This window comes from Pyxicephalus adspersus, chromosome 7 (assembly GCF_032062135.1).
Source record: "Pyxicephalus adspersus chromosome 7, UCB_Pads_2.0, whole genome shotgun sequence".
NCBI lineage: Eukaryota > Metazoa > Chordata > Amphibia > Anura > Pyxicephalidae > Pyxicephalus > Pyxicephalus adspersus.
The window spans coordinates 12949740-12968659 of NC_092864.1; the positions used below are offsets into that span (position 1 = coordinate 12949740).

At 39.3% G+C, this 18920-nt stretch overlaps 1 protein-coding gene across 5 annotated transcripts in view; it reads left to right on the top strand.

The window, feature by feature from the left end:
* The window catches only part of LOC140335105 (hydroxyacylglutathione hydrolase, mitochondrial), a 27934-nt gene that overhangs the window by 3513 nt on the left and 5501 nt on the right, over positions 1-18920 (top strand). For 3 of the 5 annotated variants that reach the window (XM_072417488.1, XM_072417489.1, XM_072417491.1), the window contains exons 2-9: positions 962-1149; positions 3862-3926; positions 5097-5214; positions 6576-6684; positions 7331-7434; positions 8828-8929; positions 10437-10516; positions 11240-11324. In XM_072417488.1, coding sequence (XP_072273589.1) covers positions 962-1149; positions 3862-3926; positions 5097-5214; positions 6576-6684; positions 7331-7434; positions 8828-8929; positions 10437-10516; positions 11240-11324 — 851 coding nt within the window. Of the gene's footprint in view, positions 1-705; positions 872-961; positions 1150-3861; positions 3927-5096; positions 5215-6575; positions 6685-7330; positions 7435-8827; positions 8930-10436; positions 10517-11239; positions 11325-15821; positions 16033-18920 lie in introns of those variants that run through there. The other 2 variants (XM_072417492.1, XM_072417490.1) reach the window with 2 other exon arrangements.

Here is an 18920-nt window from a genome sequence, read left to right on the forward strand (position 1 = left end):
TCTCTCTCTCTCTCTCTCTCTCTCTCTCTCTCTCTCTCTCTCTCTCTCCCTCCCCCCTCTCCTTTTCTTCTTTCTCTCCTTCTCTCTCGTTCTCTTTCTCTCTCTCTTTTTCTCTCTCTATGTATATATAAATTATTTTCTCTCTCCATCCTCTTCTCTTTTTCTCTCTCCTTCTCTCTCTCTCTCTCTCTATCTCTCTCTTCCTCTCTCTCTCTCTTCCTCTCTCCTTTTCTTTCTCTCTCCTCTCTCCTCTTCTCTCTCCTCTCCTCCTGTCCCTCTTTCTCTTTTTTTTTCTCTCTTTCTCTCTCTTTCTCTCTCTCTCTCTCTCCTCTCTTTGTATCTCTCTATTTTTTTCCTCACATATGCATATCTTTTTCTCTCTTTTCTTTCCCATCATCCTTCCTCTTGTACATTTGGAGTTGCTCTATGATTCATTACCTTGCATGCACAGTTATCCCACAAGTCCTGGGATTGTTGTGTGTCTGCATGTGCAGCCAATGTCAATGAATAAGTGCACAAGACTTTGTTTTTGTGATTTATCAGTGGCAGGACGGCTGGTAATGAGGATCTGTCACTATGACTTGGCACTTTGTTATCATACTTGGTAGACAAACAAGCGCTTCTAAACCATGGTAGGCATTTACTTAGGTCACATTCTTCTCTTTCTTTTATGTTATTTGCCATTTCCCCCCCTTGTATAATGAGAACACATGACATTTTGGAAGCGTCCCTAGTCAAACTTTGGTTCAGTTTACCAGTATCTATTTGGCTTGTAATAAACCATAAGAGCACCTGGATGAAGCCAACATAAACACCAAGAGACCTTACAAAATCCACCTGATCTTTCTGGTCTTTGGTGAATACAGCACTGGTATTGCAAGAGGGCATTCCTTAACCACTTGACCACCATTCTTAAATAGTAATTTCCCATCCTAAGTTGTGTTTCTTTTTGTGTTACTAGGTTCTGCATATTTCGGGACCAGCACGCTAAATTTCCAAGAAGAGTCAGACTTCCGAAAATCCAAACTGGTCACTCAACGCAATATGAAGATCGAGCTTCTTCCTGCCTTGACGGACAACTACATGTACCTCCTTATAGATGAGGAGACAAAGGAGGCCGCCATTGTGGATCCTGTACAGCCACAGAAGGTAATTATATCACTATGCTGGAACCAGTTTTATTTAGAGAGAACTTTATAAAGTGCTCCATCGGTTGTTCAAACTCATGTCTTTCCCTAAAACATGCAGACTATACAACACTAATAATAAAATGCATGTTTAAGCTTTTTATCAAAGTTCAACAGGTTTTGTCTCATATCTTCTACAATGTCCAAGAGACAAAATGGCAGCAACTATTAGGAGAATACCTGGGTACTTTGGGACAAATTACTCATTATATACAGTAATACTAAATGGTTGTTATCTTGCAATGCTGTCAAATGAAAGTTATTGATTTCACTTCCTAACAGCATCTGATTATTTAGTATTATTTGGGAGCACGGTGGCTCAGTGGTTAACACTCTTGCCTTGGCAGCACTAGATCCCAGGTTTGAATCCTGGCCAGGGCACTATCTGCATGGAGTTTGCAGGTTCTCCCCATGTCTGCTTGGGTTTTCCTCCAGGTACTCGGGTTTCCTCCCACATTCCAAAAACATGAAGTTAGGTTAATTGGCTTCCCCACCAAAAAATTTACATTACATTACATTAAAGACATATGACTATGGTAGGGACAATAGATTGTGAGCCCCTTTAAGGAACAGTTGAATCTATCATACGCTCCTTCCTCCACTTATTACTGATAGTGATAAGTGCCATGGGGTACTAGTAGATCAGCAGCTGGTAGGCACTACATCTACTACATCCCTGTGACCATTAATGGAGTGGTAGATCTCTACTGCAAAATGTAAAGTGTTGTCCATAGAAGAATCAGCTTCTATAGAGTTGATGCTCTCATTCTTTTACTCTATACAAGATATTTGCAGAAAGAGTAAAAAAAGCCCTTTTACAATCAAAACATCTATGCCAGATGTAAATGTACAGTTTGGAATGAAAGCTTGGATAAAGCTTTATGAGCTTTCCTCTCCGATTGTGTGATACTTCCACCACCTCCCAAATTGTAAGCTCTTCAGGACAGGGTCCTCTCCTCTCCTCTTCCTGTGTCACTGTCTGTATCTGTCTGTCATTTGCAACCCCTATTTAATGTACAGCACTGCGTAATGTGTTGGCGCTATATAAATCCTGTTATTTAATAATACTAATGGGCAACATAGCGACCATCTTGAAGACTGTCAAAGATAAGCATGGAATGTCTTGCTGTTCAAGATAGGAAAGGATCGAACTGTCACTTTCTGCTTCCCTCAAGTTTTTCATATCTATTTTAAAAGGTGTTAGAGATTCAATAAAAATATATTTTTAAGTAAAGGAAAATATGTAGTGGTCATTAATATGACAGGTGTAAAGACAAATGTCTAGCTGTTTAATAAAAGAAAAGACAGATATATATATTTCAAGTCCTGAACACCTAGAGCAATATAAGGTTTTCATAATATCATAAATAAAATGTTCTATATGTTGTAAAACAGAGAGGTTATAATGCAGAGCAAGTGGACAACTGTGCTTTCCATAGGAAAGTTCCCTGAAGATGATCATAAGCATAGGAAATATCATTCTGTTAATAATTTATATATGTGTGATCACAAAGAAATCATCAATTAAAATCTAGAATGCAAAACACACAGTATTGTTCTGTATTTTACAATATCTAACAACGTTGAAAATAATATAATCAGGTAAAAATGTAAACCGTATATTACAAAAATCACCTAATTATTGTGATTTACAAAAAGTTTTCCCAAAACACGCAGATATTTGTATGATAGATTAGAATCAATCAACAAAATTTGGATACAGGTAAGCTGAAATCAATTGAGAGCTTACTGAATGGATCCAATGGAGACGCTAAGATTTGCTCTAAGATAAGATCAATTCTGAGAGCAGAGGCGGTTGATTCAGGGAACATCTAATTGCCTTAAAGAATCAGGAAGAATTTTTTTTCTCATGTTGAAGCAAATTGTACCCGGGTTTTTTTTTACTTTCCTCTGGAACAACTATGTCCATAGGGTTTAATATCTGGGATATGTTTATTTCCCTTGTGGTTGAACTTGATGGACAAATGTCTTTTTTTTAACCTGCCTTACTATGTAACTGTAAGTAAATATGATAATTTTAGTCACATTGTAAGATCTTTTGTAGGATCGTAAAGATACTTGTGTGCCCACCCTAAAGGTGAACTCAGGGGACAAAAAGCTTCATTTATATATATTCTTCAATAGCCACATATTATTCTGCTTTAGGTACATCAAATGCCTTTTGAAAACCCACGTAGTGCCTTGTATAATAATGGTGACACCATTACTGTGTTCCACATACCCTGAGCAGCAAGCAGAGCTGTGGGAGGGACCTAGAAGGCTCGCTTACCACAGGCTGCTGGCAGGAAGGGGCGGATACCAGACCAGTGACCCTTCAATGAAGGAAAAGGTAGCAGTGACTGGTCATAATACAGGAAGCTCCTGCACAGAGGTTTCACACCGAATTACTGTTTGGATCTTAAAGATATACAGAAAGCAAAAAAAGTACATAAGCCTCTTGTATTTATATATATATATTTATAGCATTAGATTTATTATCATTTATATGTGCTGTTCTCTGATCCAACAGAAAATCTTTGGTTGCTTTAAAATTTGGGATGGTGATGTTGGAGCTATTTGAGTTAATGATTGTTTTATAATTCAGAAATGATTAACACAATGGGCATTGACTCACAGCCTGATAAAGTGAATGCTGCTCTTGTTTTCCAAACAGGTTGTGGATGCTGTGAAGAAGCATGGAGTGAACCTGACATCGGTCCTCACCACACACCACCACTGGTAGACTTCTCTACTGTTTCTTCTACACTTTCTAGACTTAAAAATAGCTGTTTGTTAAGAGAAATATTCTAGCCTGCACTTCTCCTAATGCCAATGGGAGGCATGTGATAACCACTAAAGGTCCCCCCCCCCCCCAAATGCCATCTTGCTTCATGTTGGTCAGGGCAAGAAGTGAGTGGCTGCTTCACCATTGGTGCCACAAACTGCAAAACTCAAGAAAAGGAAAAAGTCATTTTATTTGTTGTGATACCAACTAGTCATGTGACAAGTTATGAAATAATATTTGTCCCAGGGTTAGATACACTTTGCACCTCATTTACTTAAGCTCTTTAAGACTCGAGATGAGAGGCTATCATGGGAGTACGTGGGTGATTCAGCAAGCCTGCAGGCTCTCCAATCATAGTCTATCTTGAAAGCTTTAATAAATCAGACCCTTTGACTCCAACCTCTGTACAAAGCTTTTCCTTCCTGTAACCCCCAACTTTGGTAGGTGATTGGGAGGAGGAATTGGACCTGGGGTTGGTGTCTTGAAGGGACACTGCCCATTTAGGGGCCTCTGCCCCTAGGAAAAGAACTTACACAGGAGGATGATATTACTCCCCCTCCCCATGTGACAGCAATGTTCAGCCCAGAATTGTTTTTAAGCTGAGTGGGAAGACATTGTAGGTGGGTGGCAGCCCCTGAATTGTCACCCAACTCTAACCACCATGGGGTACTAGTAGATCAGCATTAACCACCAAAAAAACAGCTGGGTGGTTACTGAAAAGTGCCGGGAGGCTAAAAATGGCCGTGGAGAACACTGGGCAGTGTTAGAGCCTGGAGATTGACTGCTTAGTCTCATAAAGGAGGTCACATGTTCCCCAACATCTGTAAGCCCCAACACATTAGAGCCAAGGGCTTCCATGGAGTGGGGAGGTGGTAAGGAAATGCAGCAATTATGAATATAAGTTTCTGTAGGGCTTGGCTGTTAGTAAACGTTGTCCCTCTGCACTGTATAAACTGAATGTTTCTGAATGGGTTAGTTGAGTGGAGTGGTAAAAAAAAGAGGCACTGAAGTCATTTAAAGGGCACGCAAAGGGAGTTTTCTGGCTTACAAAGGCCACATCAAGCATTTTAGGTGGGACATTTAAAGTTTTAAAATGTCTGATGTAATCACATTTTTTTTTCTAGGGACCATGCAGGAGGAAATGAAAAACTTGTGAAATTGATGTCAGGGCTGAAAGTTTATGGCGGAGACAGTAGAGTTGGAGCAGTAACTCAGAGAGTTTCCCATCTAACCACATTTCAGGTAAGTCAGGGATTCCAGACATATAAACCAATATTTTAATCCAATATGAAATATCCTGTAAAACAGCATTTCTACATGGGGTAAAAATTTAAATAAATTTCAGGTCTTCAGGGAACCCCTTTCTATAATTACAATATCCACAGCTCACAGTATTTTAGTGTGGTGGTCGGTGGGAAGAATTCCTCTTACATTGCTGACCATTGGGAAGAATGTCAACCTTACAGATAGCCAAAAAGATCATTGGTGTCAGATAAACTGACCTAAGGAACACAAATTGCTCATTGCTCAAGGAACCCCTAGCAACCTGCAGAAACCCTTCCAGAGAACCCTAGGCAAGAAATACTGCTGTAGGGTAGCCTTACTCTTCCAGAAAATGCCTGTTTCTAAATAGTTTTATGCATTTCAGCTTGTTTAGGGGACACAGTGGTTCTAAATTTGGGGCTGGGGCAAACACTTAATATGGAGTATGCTCCATTTTTTAGCTATAATCTTCACTGCAGGCTTTCCATTGTATATGTGGGAATCTGTGCCCATTCAGCATTAAAAAAAGCATTTATTTAATCACTGATATTGAGCAAGATGACCTGGCTGCTTTAATCCATCCCAAAGGTGTTCAGTAGGGATAAAGCCAGAGCTCTCTGCAAGCGACTCAATGAGTAAATAGGGCCATCCCCAAACTGGTTCAACAAGTTTGGATGGTAACGCTTAGCTAAAATGTCGTTGGATGCTGTATAATTAATAGTACTTTTCACTACAATGAAGTAACTTTGGGTGAGGTTTTTGGTCACAAACATAGGTATGATAGTCAGGTGTTCACAAATGTTTGACTATATACTATATACCATGTAGAGTTAGCTTTCAAATCAATCAAACTGTACCATTTGTACCTCGGCCATCTTTATCCACTACTAGAAACCTAAGAAATCTGCAGCACTTCCAGGTAATGGGGAGCATGTGACACACTCTCTACCCTCCTCAGTTAACAGCATCCAACAGGGCCAACACCAGAAGTTTCTGGGTCTCCCCTCTCACATATTTAAAAGTTCCAGCATTGCAAAAGTCAAGCTCTTTTGAACAGGTACAGAAAAACCCCTTGTCTCCTCCACAATGGTGGCCCTTGTGACCAATACTCAGACCCAATTGCTATCATGTGAGATATAATTTTTTAGTCCATGGTAGACATGAGGAAGGAGTTTATAAATGTGATTTTGGTTTATGGTAATAATATAACAGTGGACTTCAGGAAAAAGCAAGTCTTGCAGCAGTCACCTCATTTTTTTTTGTCTTGCATTTGAAAGGAAATTGTGGTTGGTCAGTCGTTTATTAAATGTTAATAAAAAAAAAATGTTGTCATGTTTTAGGTGGGGTCTCTTCATGTGAAGTGTCTATACACGCCATGCCACACCTCAGGACACATCTGCTATTATGTGACAAAGCCCAACAGCTCTGAGCCACCAGCGGTGTTTACAGGTGAGGCTTCTTCTTTGATCATGAGAATGCCATACTCTGAGCGTATGCTTGAGTCTGCCACAAATGCAGCATCCCCATGGGTATGAACTGGGCTATGCAGCGCATGTGCACTACTGACCAGCCATGTTTAGGAGAATGGCTGTGCTCATGTATATGGGTATAGATAGTGAAAATTGCTGGATCAGGGCTGAAGTAAAGTATTTTTTACAATGGGCAGCATTTGGCCGGATAGGAGAAACATATTATATAGAATTACAGTGTTCTCCCCGGCCCCTTTTAGCAAGGTGCACCACCCAGCAATTTTCAGTAACCATCTGGCTGTTTTTGGTGGTTACTGAGGAGTTGGGTCGCAATACAGAGACTGTCACCTGCCTACAGTTTCTTCCCACCTGGCTTAAAAAAATTTCTGGGTTGAACATTGGAATAATATATATTTGTTTAAAGGTATATTGTCCTTTAGGTCTAACTTGCAGCATTATGTGACCATAGCTCCTACGGAGGACTCCATTGCTGAGCTCATCTGTTCTGGGTTGAGCTCACTTTGGACGTTTATTAGACTTTTGAACTACTTTGACAATTCCTATGTAATGGAAGCCATGCAGTTAATAGACTTTTCTCTAGGTTAATAGTCTTTTCTCTCTCGCAGGTGACACCCTCTTTGTGGCCGGCTGTGGAAAGTTTTTTGAAGGAACGGCAGAAGAAATGTACAAAGCTCTCATAGAGATACTGGGCAGTCTTCCACCAGAGACCGTAATGCCATACCCCTCACCATTTACTTTTACTGTGACATCTATAGTGGTTAAAGAGAACCTGTATCTTTACTGAACATTATAAAATGACGATTGTGCTATATAATAAATATTATAAGGTGCCTGGCTGTAGCAACCACTCCTGCCACAGCCTACCCATATATTATGACTCCCTTGTATGGGGCAAGTAGACAATTCAGAGCTTGGTGTCTGTTACACAAATAACAACTTGCTGTCAGTGGTTGTATATTTATACTGAACATTCTGTGTGGAATGGTGGCCATGATATTGTCAATTTTGTTGGTAAAAAGCTATAATCTAAAATCTGTCTGATGGCCATTTTATTGCACTTGTTATAACAGGATCCTTTTAAAAGATAACTGATTTTGGTCTGGAGTCCACTTCACTTTGTGATTTACAGGCTTTTTTTGTAACACTTGCAGACCCTTATTCTTTGATGCATTTTATGCAGCCTATGGGCTAAGTCATGGTTGGGGTAGGATTTTTCCTAACTTCCTGCGCTGTCTGACAGTCATAAAATAGATATTAAGATAGGGACAGGAAATGCAATCTTTCCATGTTATACAAAACAAAAATGTTTGACTTATTTATGTTATATTGTCATTTTAAAGTGAGAGACTGAAAAATTCTATAGGAAGTCTTCTGCAATAGAAGGCATTCTTTTCACCTTTCCAGTGTCCTACCTACGCAGTGCTGTAGATTGCTAGAGCAGGATAGTGGCTCAGTGGTTAGCACTTGGCATTTGCAGCGCCAAGTCCCAGGTTCGAATCTTGGCCAATACACTATCTGCATGGAGTTTGCAGGTTCTTCCCGTGTTTGTGTGTGTTACCTCTGGGTACTGCGTTTTCCTCCCATATTCCAAAAACATGCAGTTAGGCTAATTGGCTTTCCCCCAAAATTGACCATAGACTGTATTCAAAACATATGACTTTGGTAGGGACATTAGATTGTGAGCCCCTCTAGTGACTATGGACTTTGTACAGCGCTGCGTAATATGTCAGCGCTATATAAATATTGTGTAATAATAATTGCTAGGTGCCTGTGTCCGCCGCCATGTGCTATGGTTTCCTCCTTCAACCCTTCAACACAGCTGTATGGTTGCACTGGATGGAACCGCAGTGCATGGGTGCAATCTGACACTCTCAGAACTTGAATGCTGGAAATAGTAGAGAGGCTGCATAGCTGGAATAAAGGAAAAAGAGAATCCCTTACATTGCTGGTACCTTCTTTTAGGATTGTTCTTTTTTTGGCTTGACAGGGTCATTATTTATTAATGATTACATATTTGGATTACATTGTATTGTTAAAGATTTGGAGTTTTGCTTTAGCAGATGTTTTTCAGACTGTAATTCACACATCTCCTCATTTTTCAGAGAGTCTACTGTGGACACGAATATACAATCAACAACTTGAAGTTTGCACGTCATGTGGAACCCAACAACCAACAGATCAAACAAAAGTTATCTTGGGCTAAGGTAGATCATTTGTGGATTTATTTATTTTTGAGTTTAAATTCCAAATAAAGTTAATGCAGAAGAGCAGCCCAGGGCAAAGATCACCCTAGGTAATGCTGCACACAGACTTTCATAGTTTTTGTGTTTTAAGTAAACATACATTGGAGGTATTTTTGTTCTTTTTATCCTAAGGTTATTTTTACTTTTCATTACTGTATTTCAGCCTAAAGCTGAACTCCAGGTAAACTGCTAAGTACATAGATGAAATATGTGTATAGGAGTTGTAATATCTGCCAAAGGATTTGTATTTTTTGTCTATTTACATAGCTCCTCCACACAGCACCACCTGATTTTTCAGTAAGGTAACACTTGGGGGTCTATTAATAAAGCTGTAAATCTGGCATTCGTTGTACCATTCCCTGGTGGAGAATCTTCCATGTCTATGCATTTTAATGGAAATAGCTGATTCTCCATCAGAGCATGTTCCAGTTAATGTCAGGTTCACTGCTTAAAAAAAAGACCCCTTACAGATCTTGTCTCACCCCTGGTTTGTGACTGGATAGTGAAACTGGAAGCAGTAGACTGATTGGCCATTGTATTGTCTTGTATTATAAGCATTTTCATTGTTAACACTAGCAGCACAACAGATTGGCGCCTTGTGCTGCTTTTTCCATTCCTGTGTTAACTCTGATATACAAGGTATGCAAGTGGTATTAAAGCGAAAATAAAAATTCACTTACTTTTACTTGTTGAAAGCCTTCGATCAATGTGCATCCCACAGCCAGTAAATCCTGCGCTGTATTCCTTTCCCTCCTCTGTCCGGAGCTCACTGTCATAACGCATGCAGCCATCTCCTTTTACCTCTGGATTCTTCATGTTGTCACCCCATGATGTGCACTGTGCCGGTGCAAGATCAAATGACCTCTCTTCCTCCAAATGTAAATAAACTAGCATGGAGCTCACTTTGCCCATGTGTGATATAATTCGCTTGTTTAGTCACACTTAAGGAAGCCCCCAGACAAGCAGTGCTCAGTCTCCGCCATGTAGTCTCCTATGATATGTGATGCCAATATTTTAGGGGGCTATGGGTTTCCTTTTTAGGGTGGTAAAGACAAAAAGTGGCTGGAAGTTTTTAAAAAAATGAAAAAAAATAACAAAACATTTTCTCTTTATGTGAAAGCAAAGCCACCCTCTTACATGATGCTAAAAAATTGATGATTGGTTCACTTTAAAGAATAGAACAATGCACGTGTTTGTGTGTGTTTGTCTGTTTTCAGTTCAGTGACACTTATACATACATGTTGTATACAAGAAGGAATGTACAGCTCTTTGCCCTATCTCACTTTCTTCTGATTGTGATCAACATAAACACAAGCAAAGGCAGAGCTTGTCAGGTGCAGTACAGACTTAGTATATGTCACAGATACCACACCTGTCCAGTAAGAATAAAGAAAATGTGACAGATCCAAATAAATTCTGCATTGGTCCTTCTATTATATAATTGTGTGCTGTCTATTTCACCCTACAGGAAACCTACAGTAAAGGGGAGCCTACTATACCTTCCACACTAGCAGAAGAATTCACATATAATCCTTTTATGAGGGTCAGGTGAGTTTATAAAGCATCTAAATCTAAAAGGCAACTCCATATTCACTCCTTATAAGTGGCTGACAGGGACCCTAGGAAAATGATGACCCCCCCCATACCTGACACCATTAAAATGTTCACTATCATCCCACCAAAAAATGAAGAATGCATTTTCAAAGAACAAGAATAAAAAATTTAATGTCACAGCTACATCCCTTGTACTGAAATTCTGTAATAATTACCCTTTCACAGAATTTCAAGTGCCCTAGCTATTCTAGCACAATTGGATGGCCAGAACCCAAGGAATTAGGTATTATTTTGTTTTTATTGGTCCACTTTTTTACAATGCATTTCAGTGTGCTAACATGTTTATATTCAAGTATATATGGTATGTGCTTCTTGATTGAATTGCACCTATTGCTTTGCCTTGCATGGTAAAGCAAAGGTTTGCTATTAAGAGGACAGAAGTCCAGTCCTTAAAATAACCCTTTGTGCTATACTGCAATGAAATGCCCAGCACATTTAAAATTAGGACATTTGGTGGGAATTAGAAATTATTTTGATGTGTTCCTGAGTTGGGCTGTATTGCTAAATAACAGCAAAATCCAGTTCTGGTGTAAAAGGGCCTACGCGCTGTGCGTCAATGCTTTGTGACAATAAAACATGACCACAAAGGGATGAATACTAATTATGAATATATAACACAGGTCCCACTCACTGCATTGTCTGCATTTGCACCAACAGGGAGAAGTCTGTGCAAGACCACGCCGGGGAGAGCGACCCCATCTCTACAATGGCATCTATCCGCAAAGAGAAAGATAATTTCAAGGTGCCCAAAGACTGAACCCAGCTTCTCAGCCCAAATTCATCTCTGGATCACTTTTTTGATTATCTCTAAACAGTGGGCACTTTAATCTTTAAATTTGTAACTTTGTCTTGTCTAGCAACTTCACAATAGTTTTTTTGCATATATTAATTCAAGAACAAATACGTTTTCCTATAATATTTTAGGCTATGAAAATGATGATTTGCTAGACTACACAAAGAATATTGTGAATGTGAAAAATTCAGTTCAGTGCATGGCTGATTTTGTCAATAGAGCTTTGATTAATGCTCCCCCTCTGGCACTGTGGGGGGTTTGACAACCAAATCAGGCCCCCGATTGTTATATATGTTAAAAGGAAAGTCCAGGGTATTTTTATTTTTTTAATTATTAATAATATGGTGATTTGAAATATATATCGGTACATAATGGTATTATTAGGGATTTTGAAAGAGCAACTTTGCCTAGAATCATTCACCCTGTATTACCTACCCAATATGGGAATTTATTGTAAAACCTGAGGGCAGGGAGAGGGCTGAGTGTTCACAGTGAGTGTCATGGTCAGGGTGGAAGGGTGAATCCTTGTGCCAGCAGTGAGCTTGTGAGATGAACAAACTGGCTGCTTTAGCTTTCTATAAATGCCTGGCTCTCTTTCTAAACCTTTGGCTTCAGTGCATTTCAAGTACTTTATGCATAGAACATACGCAGCCTGCAAAACTGAAGTCAGAATTTGTGACTGGTCTAACCATTTGCAATGGTGATTAGGAGTTTTTTGAGGCCCACCAATTTATTACAATTTAGGACACCTATAGAGTTCACTTTGTACCAGAGAGAACTGTGTCACATGACCAGGCTCTCCTGGTATTTTTTTATTAACAGCTTTATTATTTATTACTATTGCACTCCATCAGCTTTGGAATGCCAACGCTAGCAGAGCACAATCCGCATTTGTAAGGTTGTGCTTTAATAAAGCTGAACTCCAGCCTTACTTTCCACTATGCCCATTTATAGGGACTCCTCTTCTGCTCTGCGATCCTTTTTTTTTTTTTTTGTGAATGTTATTGAATCCCCAGTTATTGCTGTAAAAGCCTTTATTCACTCCTTTTATTCTGTCTTTCATTTCCAGGCTTCTGGGGTTCTATCATCAGCAACCCATTTCCAGGCTGTTCACAAGCCTGCCCCTCCATTCTGTTTGCTGTCTTACATGCCAAGACATTCCAGGCAGTGTCATGTGTGGGTATTATATATGGCGCTCTGCATTAGAATGCCTGCTTCTATTCCGAGATACCTGTATGGGAAATGTATTGATGAGTGCACAAGTCATTAGTGACATGAGGCTACTGATCAGCTACACCCACATGTGCAGGAGAAGGTGAAACAATGGTGACCTCCTTTCTTGAATATCATTGATATTTTTTTATGTTTTGAAAAAAACAAATCCTGAGCTTTGTTAGAAGAGGGTTTTAAGATGAAGGTGCAAGGGGTGAGTTGCAGAATGATACTAGAGTTCAACTTTATTATATAAATTTGTGGCCATATTGTTGCTTTTCAAAAAGACCACTTAGATAGCACCGATATCAGAGGACCTGGCATTTTTAGAAGCTTGGCAATGGCAGCTTGCAGATTTTTCATCACAGGTTCCCTTAAAAAACCTGATAGGGGATAAAGCCCTACCCCAAAAGTTGCTCTTTTAAGTATCCATGCTGTATATTAAGTAATATTTACTGACACCAGCATCTAAACATGCCAAAGGCACTACCAGCTTGGCTCTTTTTTCTCTTCCATAACACTTGATAGTCTATGTACTTAGCAGGGAACAAAAAATGGTAATCGCTGCAAAAATTTCCTGTGAAGTGCAAAAAGTAATGTAGTGTACGGTATCCACAAATCAGACTTCAGCTTTCATCATTGTAGGGCAGTCAGAACAACGAGAGATGATTGCTCATTGCTTGGCTGTCATGATGAGTGAATAACAGTGGCTTCATTGCTGACCTGTCCATCTCTAAGCTGCCAGGCAAATTTAAAGCCTTTTAAGAATAAACTACAGCATATATGTAGATCAGTCATGACTACACTGGCTGCATGCTGCATCATATAATCAGGGCAAAGGTGGGCAAAGGTTTTTATTTTGGCCTATGCAGCCAATGGGATTGCTTTCTCTCATTTCCCATCTTCTTGATCACACAGGATGTGAAAGGAACCCTGTCCTCCCGCAGTGATGGGTCCTTAAGCCACCCCGCCACCAGGGCTGTGATTGCAGGTCCTACACTATTGGTACAAAAGGCATTTGCCCAGCCAGTCAATGTCCACTCTGCTAAACAAATAATTGTTTTTTATTGCTGTTTGTGTCCTCATTGGAGAAATCGCCACTCTGTCCCGGTGACTGAACAAAAGGTGGGTTCTTCCCAATGGGGACACAGCAATAGAAATCAGACAGCTAATGCAACCCAATACTGCTCTATCCAGCCCTTGTAGGATTCCCTTCAATATCTAGCAAAGAACAATTATGGTTACAAGTTAACCAGCCAAATAAAATCATTCTTCAGTGTTCTGACACCCCCACTCATTCTAAAATATACCATTGTGCCTCCATACACTACTACTTGTTAAATAAGTTGTCATAAGTTATCACTTGTATAATAAGTGTATCTTACATTAGTTTATGAAATATTAGAAAGTAATTTAAAAGACATATTCTGGGATAATTATATTTTCATTTCAGAATTTTACGTATACAGCCTTATTAAGGCAAAGGCCCATACTAGCCAATCAGAATTCAGTACTGATGAGAATTGTCCTCTGATTGGTTCCTATGAGTTAGGTGTTAAACCAGCAGGTTAGGAGTGTGTGGTGTGAATACTAATCCACTGCAATATCGTGCTCAGCTGTTAAATATATTTAAATAACTCTGCTTGAATTAAAGCCAGAGCATATGTATTGCAATAAATTGCAGTTAAGGTCTCTTTTTGCGAGTTTGTGTGTTGGCTTTATATCTGTGATATGTTTAATGAATTAAAAATTGTCTTTGAACAATCAGTCTTTGCAAAGGTTAAAGCTAGCCTTACACGTAATATACGATCAATAAAACATCAAATTTAACAAAACAATTTCATTTCCCATCCTTAAATTTATATTTGGGCCGAATGTTGCTGTAAAAATGGGCAAGGCGTGTTTTTTTTTTTTTTTTTGTATTGGAAATTCAAAGCACTTTTTGTTCTCTGATCAATTAGGATATATTGGTATCTGAATCAAATCAGTTACCAAACAAGGGGGATGGTAATCAATCACAATGATCAGTTTATTAATCAAAAATGACATAAAGGGGAAATTGCACAAAGTTGCCCAGCCCTATGATGATGTGCACAATACATTTTACTGATGGCAGCCAAAAGGATTGCAGGCTTGCAGTATCAAAACAGAGGAAGATAGCTGATTGGTTGTTCCTTGTAACTGTACTGTGTATTGCTCAGAATATAATCTAGACCCAAAGAATTACAATATAATGTTTTTGGATTAAAGGTGTTTATATCTAAATTTGTCCTCTTTAGGAAAGCCCACAGCAGTTTCAGGGAACTTGCAGCCCCGTCGGTATGAAAACATTTACAATTCTTTGGTCTATGTGGCTCTAACAGTCACTAGGAAAGCAGAACAATAAATATTTGCAGCATATTGAGACTTTACATCCCAGGTGAATCTCTGCTTCAGCCCCGTATGGCTGCTGTGCATAGGGCCAACATTGGAGGGGACAAGGGGTAATACTGTATCGGGTCATGATAAAAAGAGTTTGACTTTTGCAATACTGGAACTTTTAGACATGGGAAAGGAGGCCCAGGAAATTTGTGAAGGCCTGGCTGTGCATATAGTAAGTGTATAATCTGCAGTCCTTTACGAAGAAAAACACATGCCAGAGATGCATGAATACATATAAATATGATCCTCTTTTCTCCCCATGAGAATATGTCAACAAGGAATTTTTACAGCCAAACTAAAAATTTACATCCTCATTCTATTGTGTGTTACTTCCCCACACCTCCTAGATTGTAAGCTCTTCAGGTCCTCTCCTCATGTGTCACTGTCTGTCATTTGCAACCCTTATTTAATGTATGGGGCTGTGTAATATATTGGTGCTGTTTATTAATATTATTAATAATTACCCTGTACCTATAAATTGGGGGTCATTTTGCTTGAAAATGGCTTTTTTTCCTAATAAAAGATCAGTGGGGGGGGGGACGTGTCTGACCGAGTCTTTAACATTACAGTGTCCACTTGGTTTAAATGTTGTGCCTATTAGAATGCCCAGTCGTAATTAAACCCTTCATGGCTACTATAACAGGAAAGTGAAGCTTGGGACATGACAACGAAAGTGTAAAACTGTATACTACAATATATTATTCACTTAAGCAAATTGATTTTTTTACATTTTACTACAGATGTCATTTTACAAAGCCTTTTCCACATGGTGTTCTTTGTCCCCATCATATAACACATTACCACATTTTTTAGACATCCACATCGCGGCTGTAGCTAGAAGACCCAATCCGGCTTTCAGACTCCACAGTCCCGAAGAGGCCTCTGCCCATCACACCTGGAGTAATCGGAGAACAATACACCAAATAAAGAAAACTTTGTTAATTTAAAAAAAATGATCATGTAACTTAGTACATAAATGGTTGTGTAATTACTATTAAACATGTGTTTTTGAGATTTTCAGCCAGCAATGATTAACCATTTATTTATCAGCCCTGCCCATTTCTTTGTGAGCTACGCAACACTCCCCTTACTCTGTTATGGAGATTACATGAAACAAATATTTTTTATTATTAATAATAATAATGAACAGGATTTATATGGCACCAGCATATTATGCAGCGCTGTACAATAAATAGGGGTTGCAAATGACAGACAAATACAGACAGTGACACAGGAAGAGGAGAGGTCCTAGCCCAGAAGAGCTTACAATCTAGGAGGTGGGGGAAGTAGCTCACAATAGGAGTAGAGATATGGAGTGGTGGGAAGTAATGAGGGTTTCAAAAGAAAAAAGAAGGCAGGTAGGCAAGTTTACAAAAAAAATTGTATTTTTAGGGCTCTTTTAAATGAGCAGAAAGTAGGAGCAAGCGGAATAGGACGAGGAAGACCATTACAGAGAGTTGGGGCAGCTCTAGAAATGTCTTGGAGCCGTGCGTGTGATGAGGTTATAAGTAGAGAAGTCATTAGGTCATTGGAGAAGTTGAGAGAGTGGCTAGGGGAGTATTTATCTATCAGGTCAGAAATGTAAGTGGGGCAAGAACTGTCAAGGGATTTGAAGGCAAAGCACAGGAGATGAATTTGATTCTCAGGTGAAATGGGAGCCAATTGAGAGAACTACAAAGAGATGCAGCGGAAGAGGAGCGGAGGGAAGGATGGATGAGTCTGGCTGCCGCATTCATGATAGATTGTAGAGGAGAGAGTCGGGTTAGTGGAATACCAGAGAGGAGGAGGTTACAGTAGTCCAGACGAGGGATGATAGGAGCATGTACAAGGAGTTTGGTGGTCTCGGGAAAGGTAGGGCCGGATTTTGGAGATGTTTCGTAGGTGAATGTGACAGGACCTGGAAATGTTCTGAATATAGGGGGTAAATTAGAGGTCCGAGTCAAAGGTGACACCAAGACAACGTGCCTGAGGGGAGGGTCGAATAACAGTGTTATAACAGTTAAAAATATGTCGGGGAGATTAGGAATGTGAAGAGGGAAGATGATGATGTTTGATCTGTAGATGTGTATATGAGGGCTCAAAACACACTTCCAAGATAAAACAAAAACATTGCGGACTAGACAAAGACACCAAGACATCTTATATGTAAATTTGTTAATTATAAATATTTTTATGTATATTGACCTTGGGGCTGCAATTTCACAGCAACTGTTTTCAGGACAAGAAGAAAGCATGTTGAGCCACCAGGTGGCAGAATTTCTATATATTAGGGCAGACAGTAAATTCCAGTCTGAGTATTTTACAATGAATCTGTACCTTAGCAGGCCAATACCTGCCCAGAACAGGCAAAGTAACATTTTCACAGAAGTCATGAAAATCATCAACCCATTTGCAGAGCAAATGGGTTGAACAGTGCTGGCCGTCATTGAACCTGGAAGACTGGAGACATCTTGTGCTCAAAATAACTCCGGACTATAGATGATTGCAGCAAAAGTTTCCTTTTTTTTTATCATTTATTGAGTTTTTTATTTCTGGACTGGAGTTATACTTGAAGGTGTATGAATTGCTCAAACCAGTCAGAAAATGGCTTATGTTGCTAAAATGAAATACCAATGTTTAATGTAATTAATAAACAATGCAGGATATAAAGCCCGCTTAGGCCAGCATTGGGGTTATTAGTTGGTGCAGATATGTAATCACCCCCTAGATTTGTGTACAACTTTGTGAGTCTTCTGACTTCCATAAAACAAAGAATGTTACAGTTATTCAGAACAGAAGCTGATGTGTCCATTATATTCCCATTCTTTTAGTAAGATCCAATACCATACCCTGTACAAAAATAGAGGAAAAAAAAAAACATATGGATGTGATCTGAAAATTCATTTACTGTCAAACTATAACCTGTAGGTCTGTGTTCTGAACATTACTGATGGCCTTGCTAAAACTTTAAATAGCTAAACAGCTGCTGAGTCTCTGCAAAGTTCAAGGATCAGTTTAATGATTTCCCTCTCACAGGTTCAGCAAACTGTGCAAGCAATACATAGTAGGGATTTCCAAAGGTCCTGTGCTACAGAGATATAATACCAAGTTCAAACTAGCCGTATTTTACCACTGCTTTTTTCAGGTGTTTGGAAATGCCTATACAAGCATTTGCAAACGACTGCAAAAGTCTAGCAGAGTGGTTCATTTTTTTTGTGTGCATTGCACTTCTTTTCAAATATGCTTGTAAATGCTTAAAAAAAGCTTGCAAGTGGCACCAATTCAAGTCTTTGGAAGTGGCAGGGTCGATAAACTGCCCGACGCTACAAGTAACATGCCACAAAAACACACAGAAATGCTGCTACTTCCTACCACCACGGAATATTGAACTGACCCATTCAGTCTGGTAGCTATTAGAAAAATGGTAATACGAACTCAACCTGAAGGTGCTGGATAGAAACAAAAAAATAAAATAAATAAATGAGAAATGGATGGATAGATAAAAGGTTTTTCTGTTCCACTATGATTGCCCCCATGCACAAAACCCTGACCTCAACCCTACCTTTTAGGATGAATTGGAACACTGATTGTGAGAAAGATCTTCTCATCCAACATCAGTACCTGACCCCACAAATGATCATTTAGCTAAATGGGCACACATTCCCACAGACATCTTCCAAAATCTTGTGTAAAGATTTTCAATTCACAGACTTTGTTTAGGGGACTGCTGCCTGGTAATGCCCAAGGTCATAATGGGAAGAAGTTTTTGATGTTGGGTATGTAAGTCCCAGGAAGATAAGAAAGAAGGAGAAAAATATAGAAAAAAAAATGAATAAAACAAGGAAAAGGAGAAGAGAGGAAAGAAAATAGAAAGATAAGGGAAATGAAGGAAAAAAAATGTAAGACAAGGGAAAGAAAAAAAAGAGGGGAGAG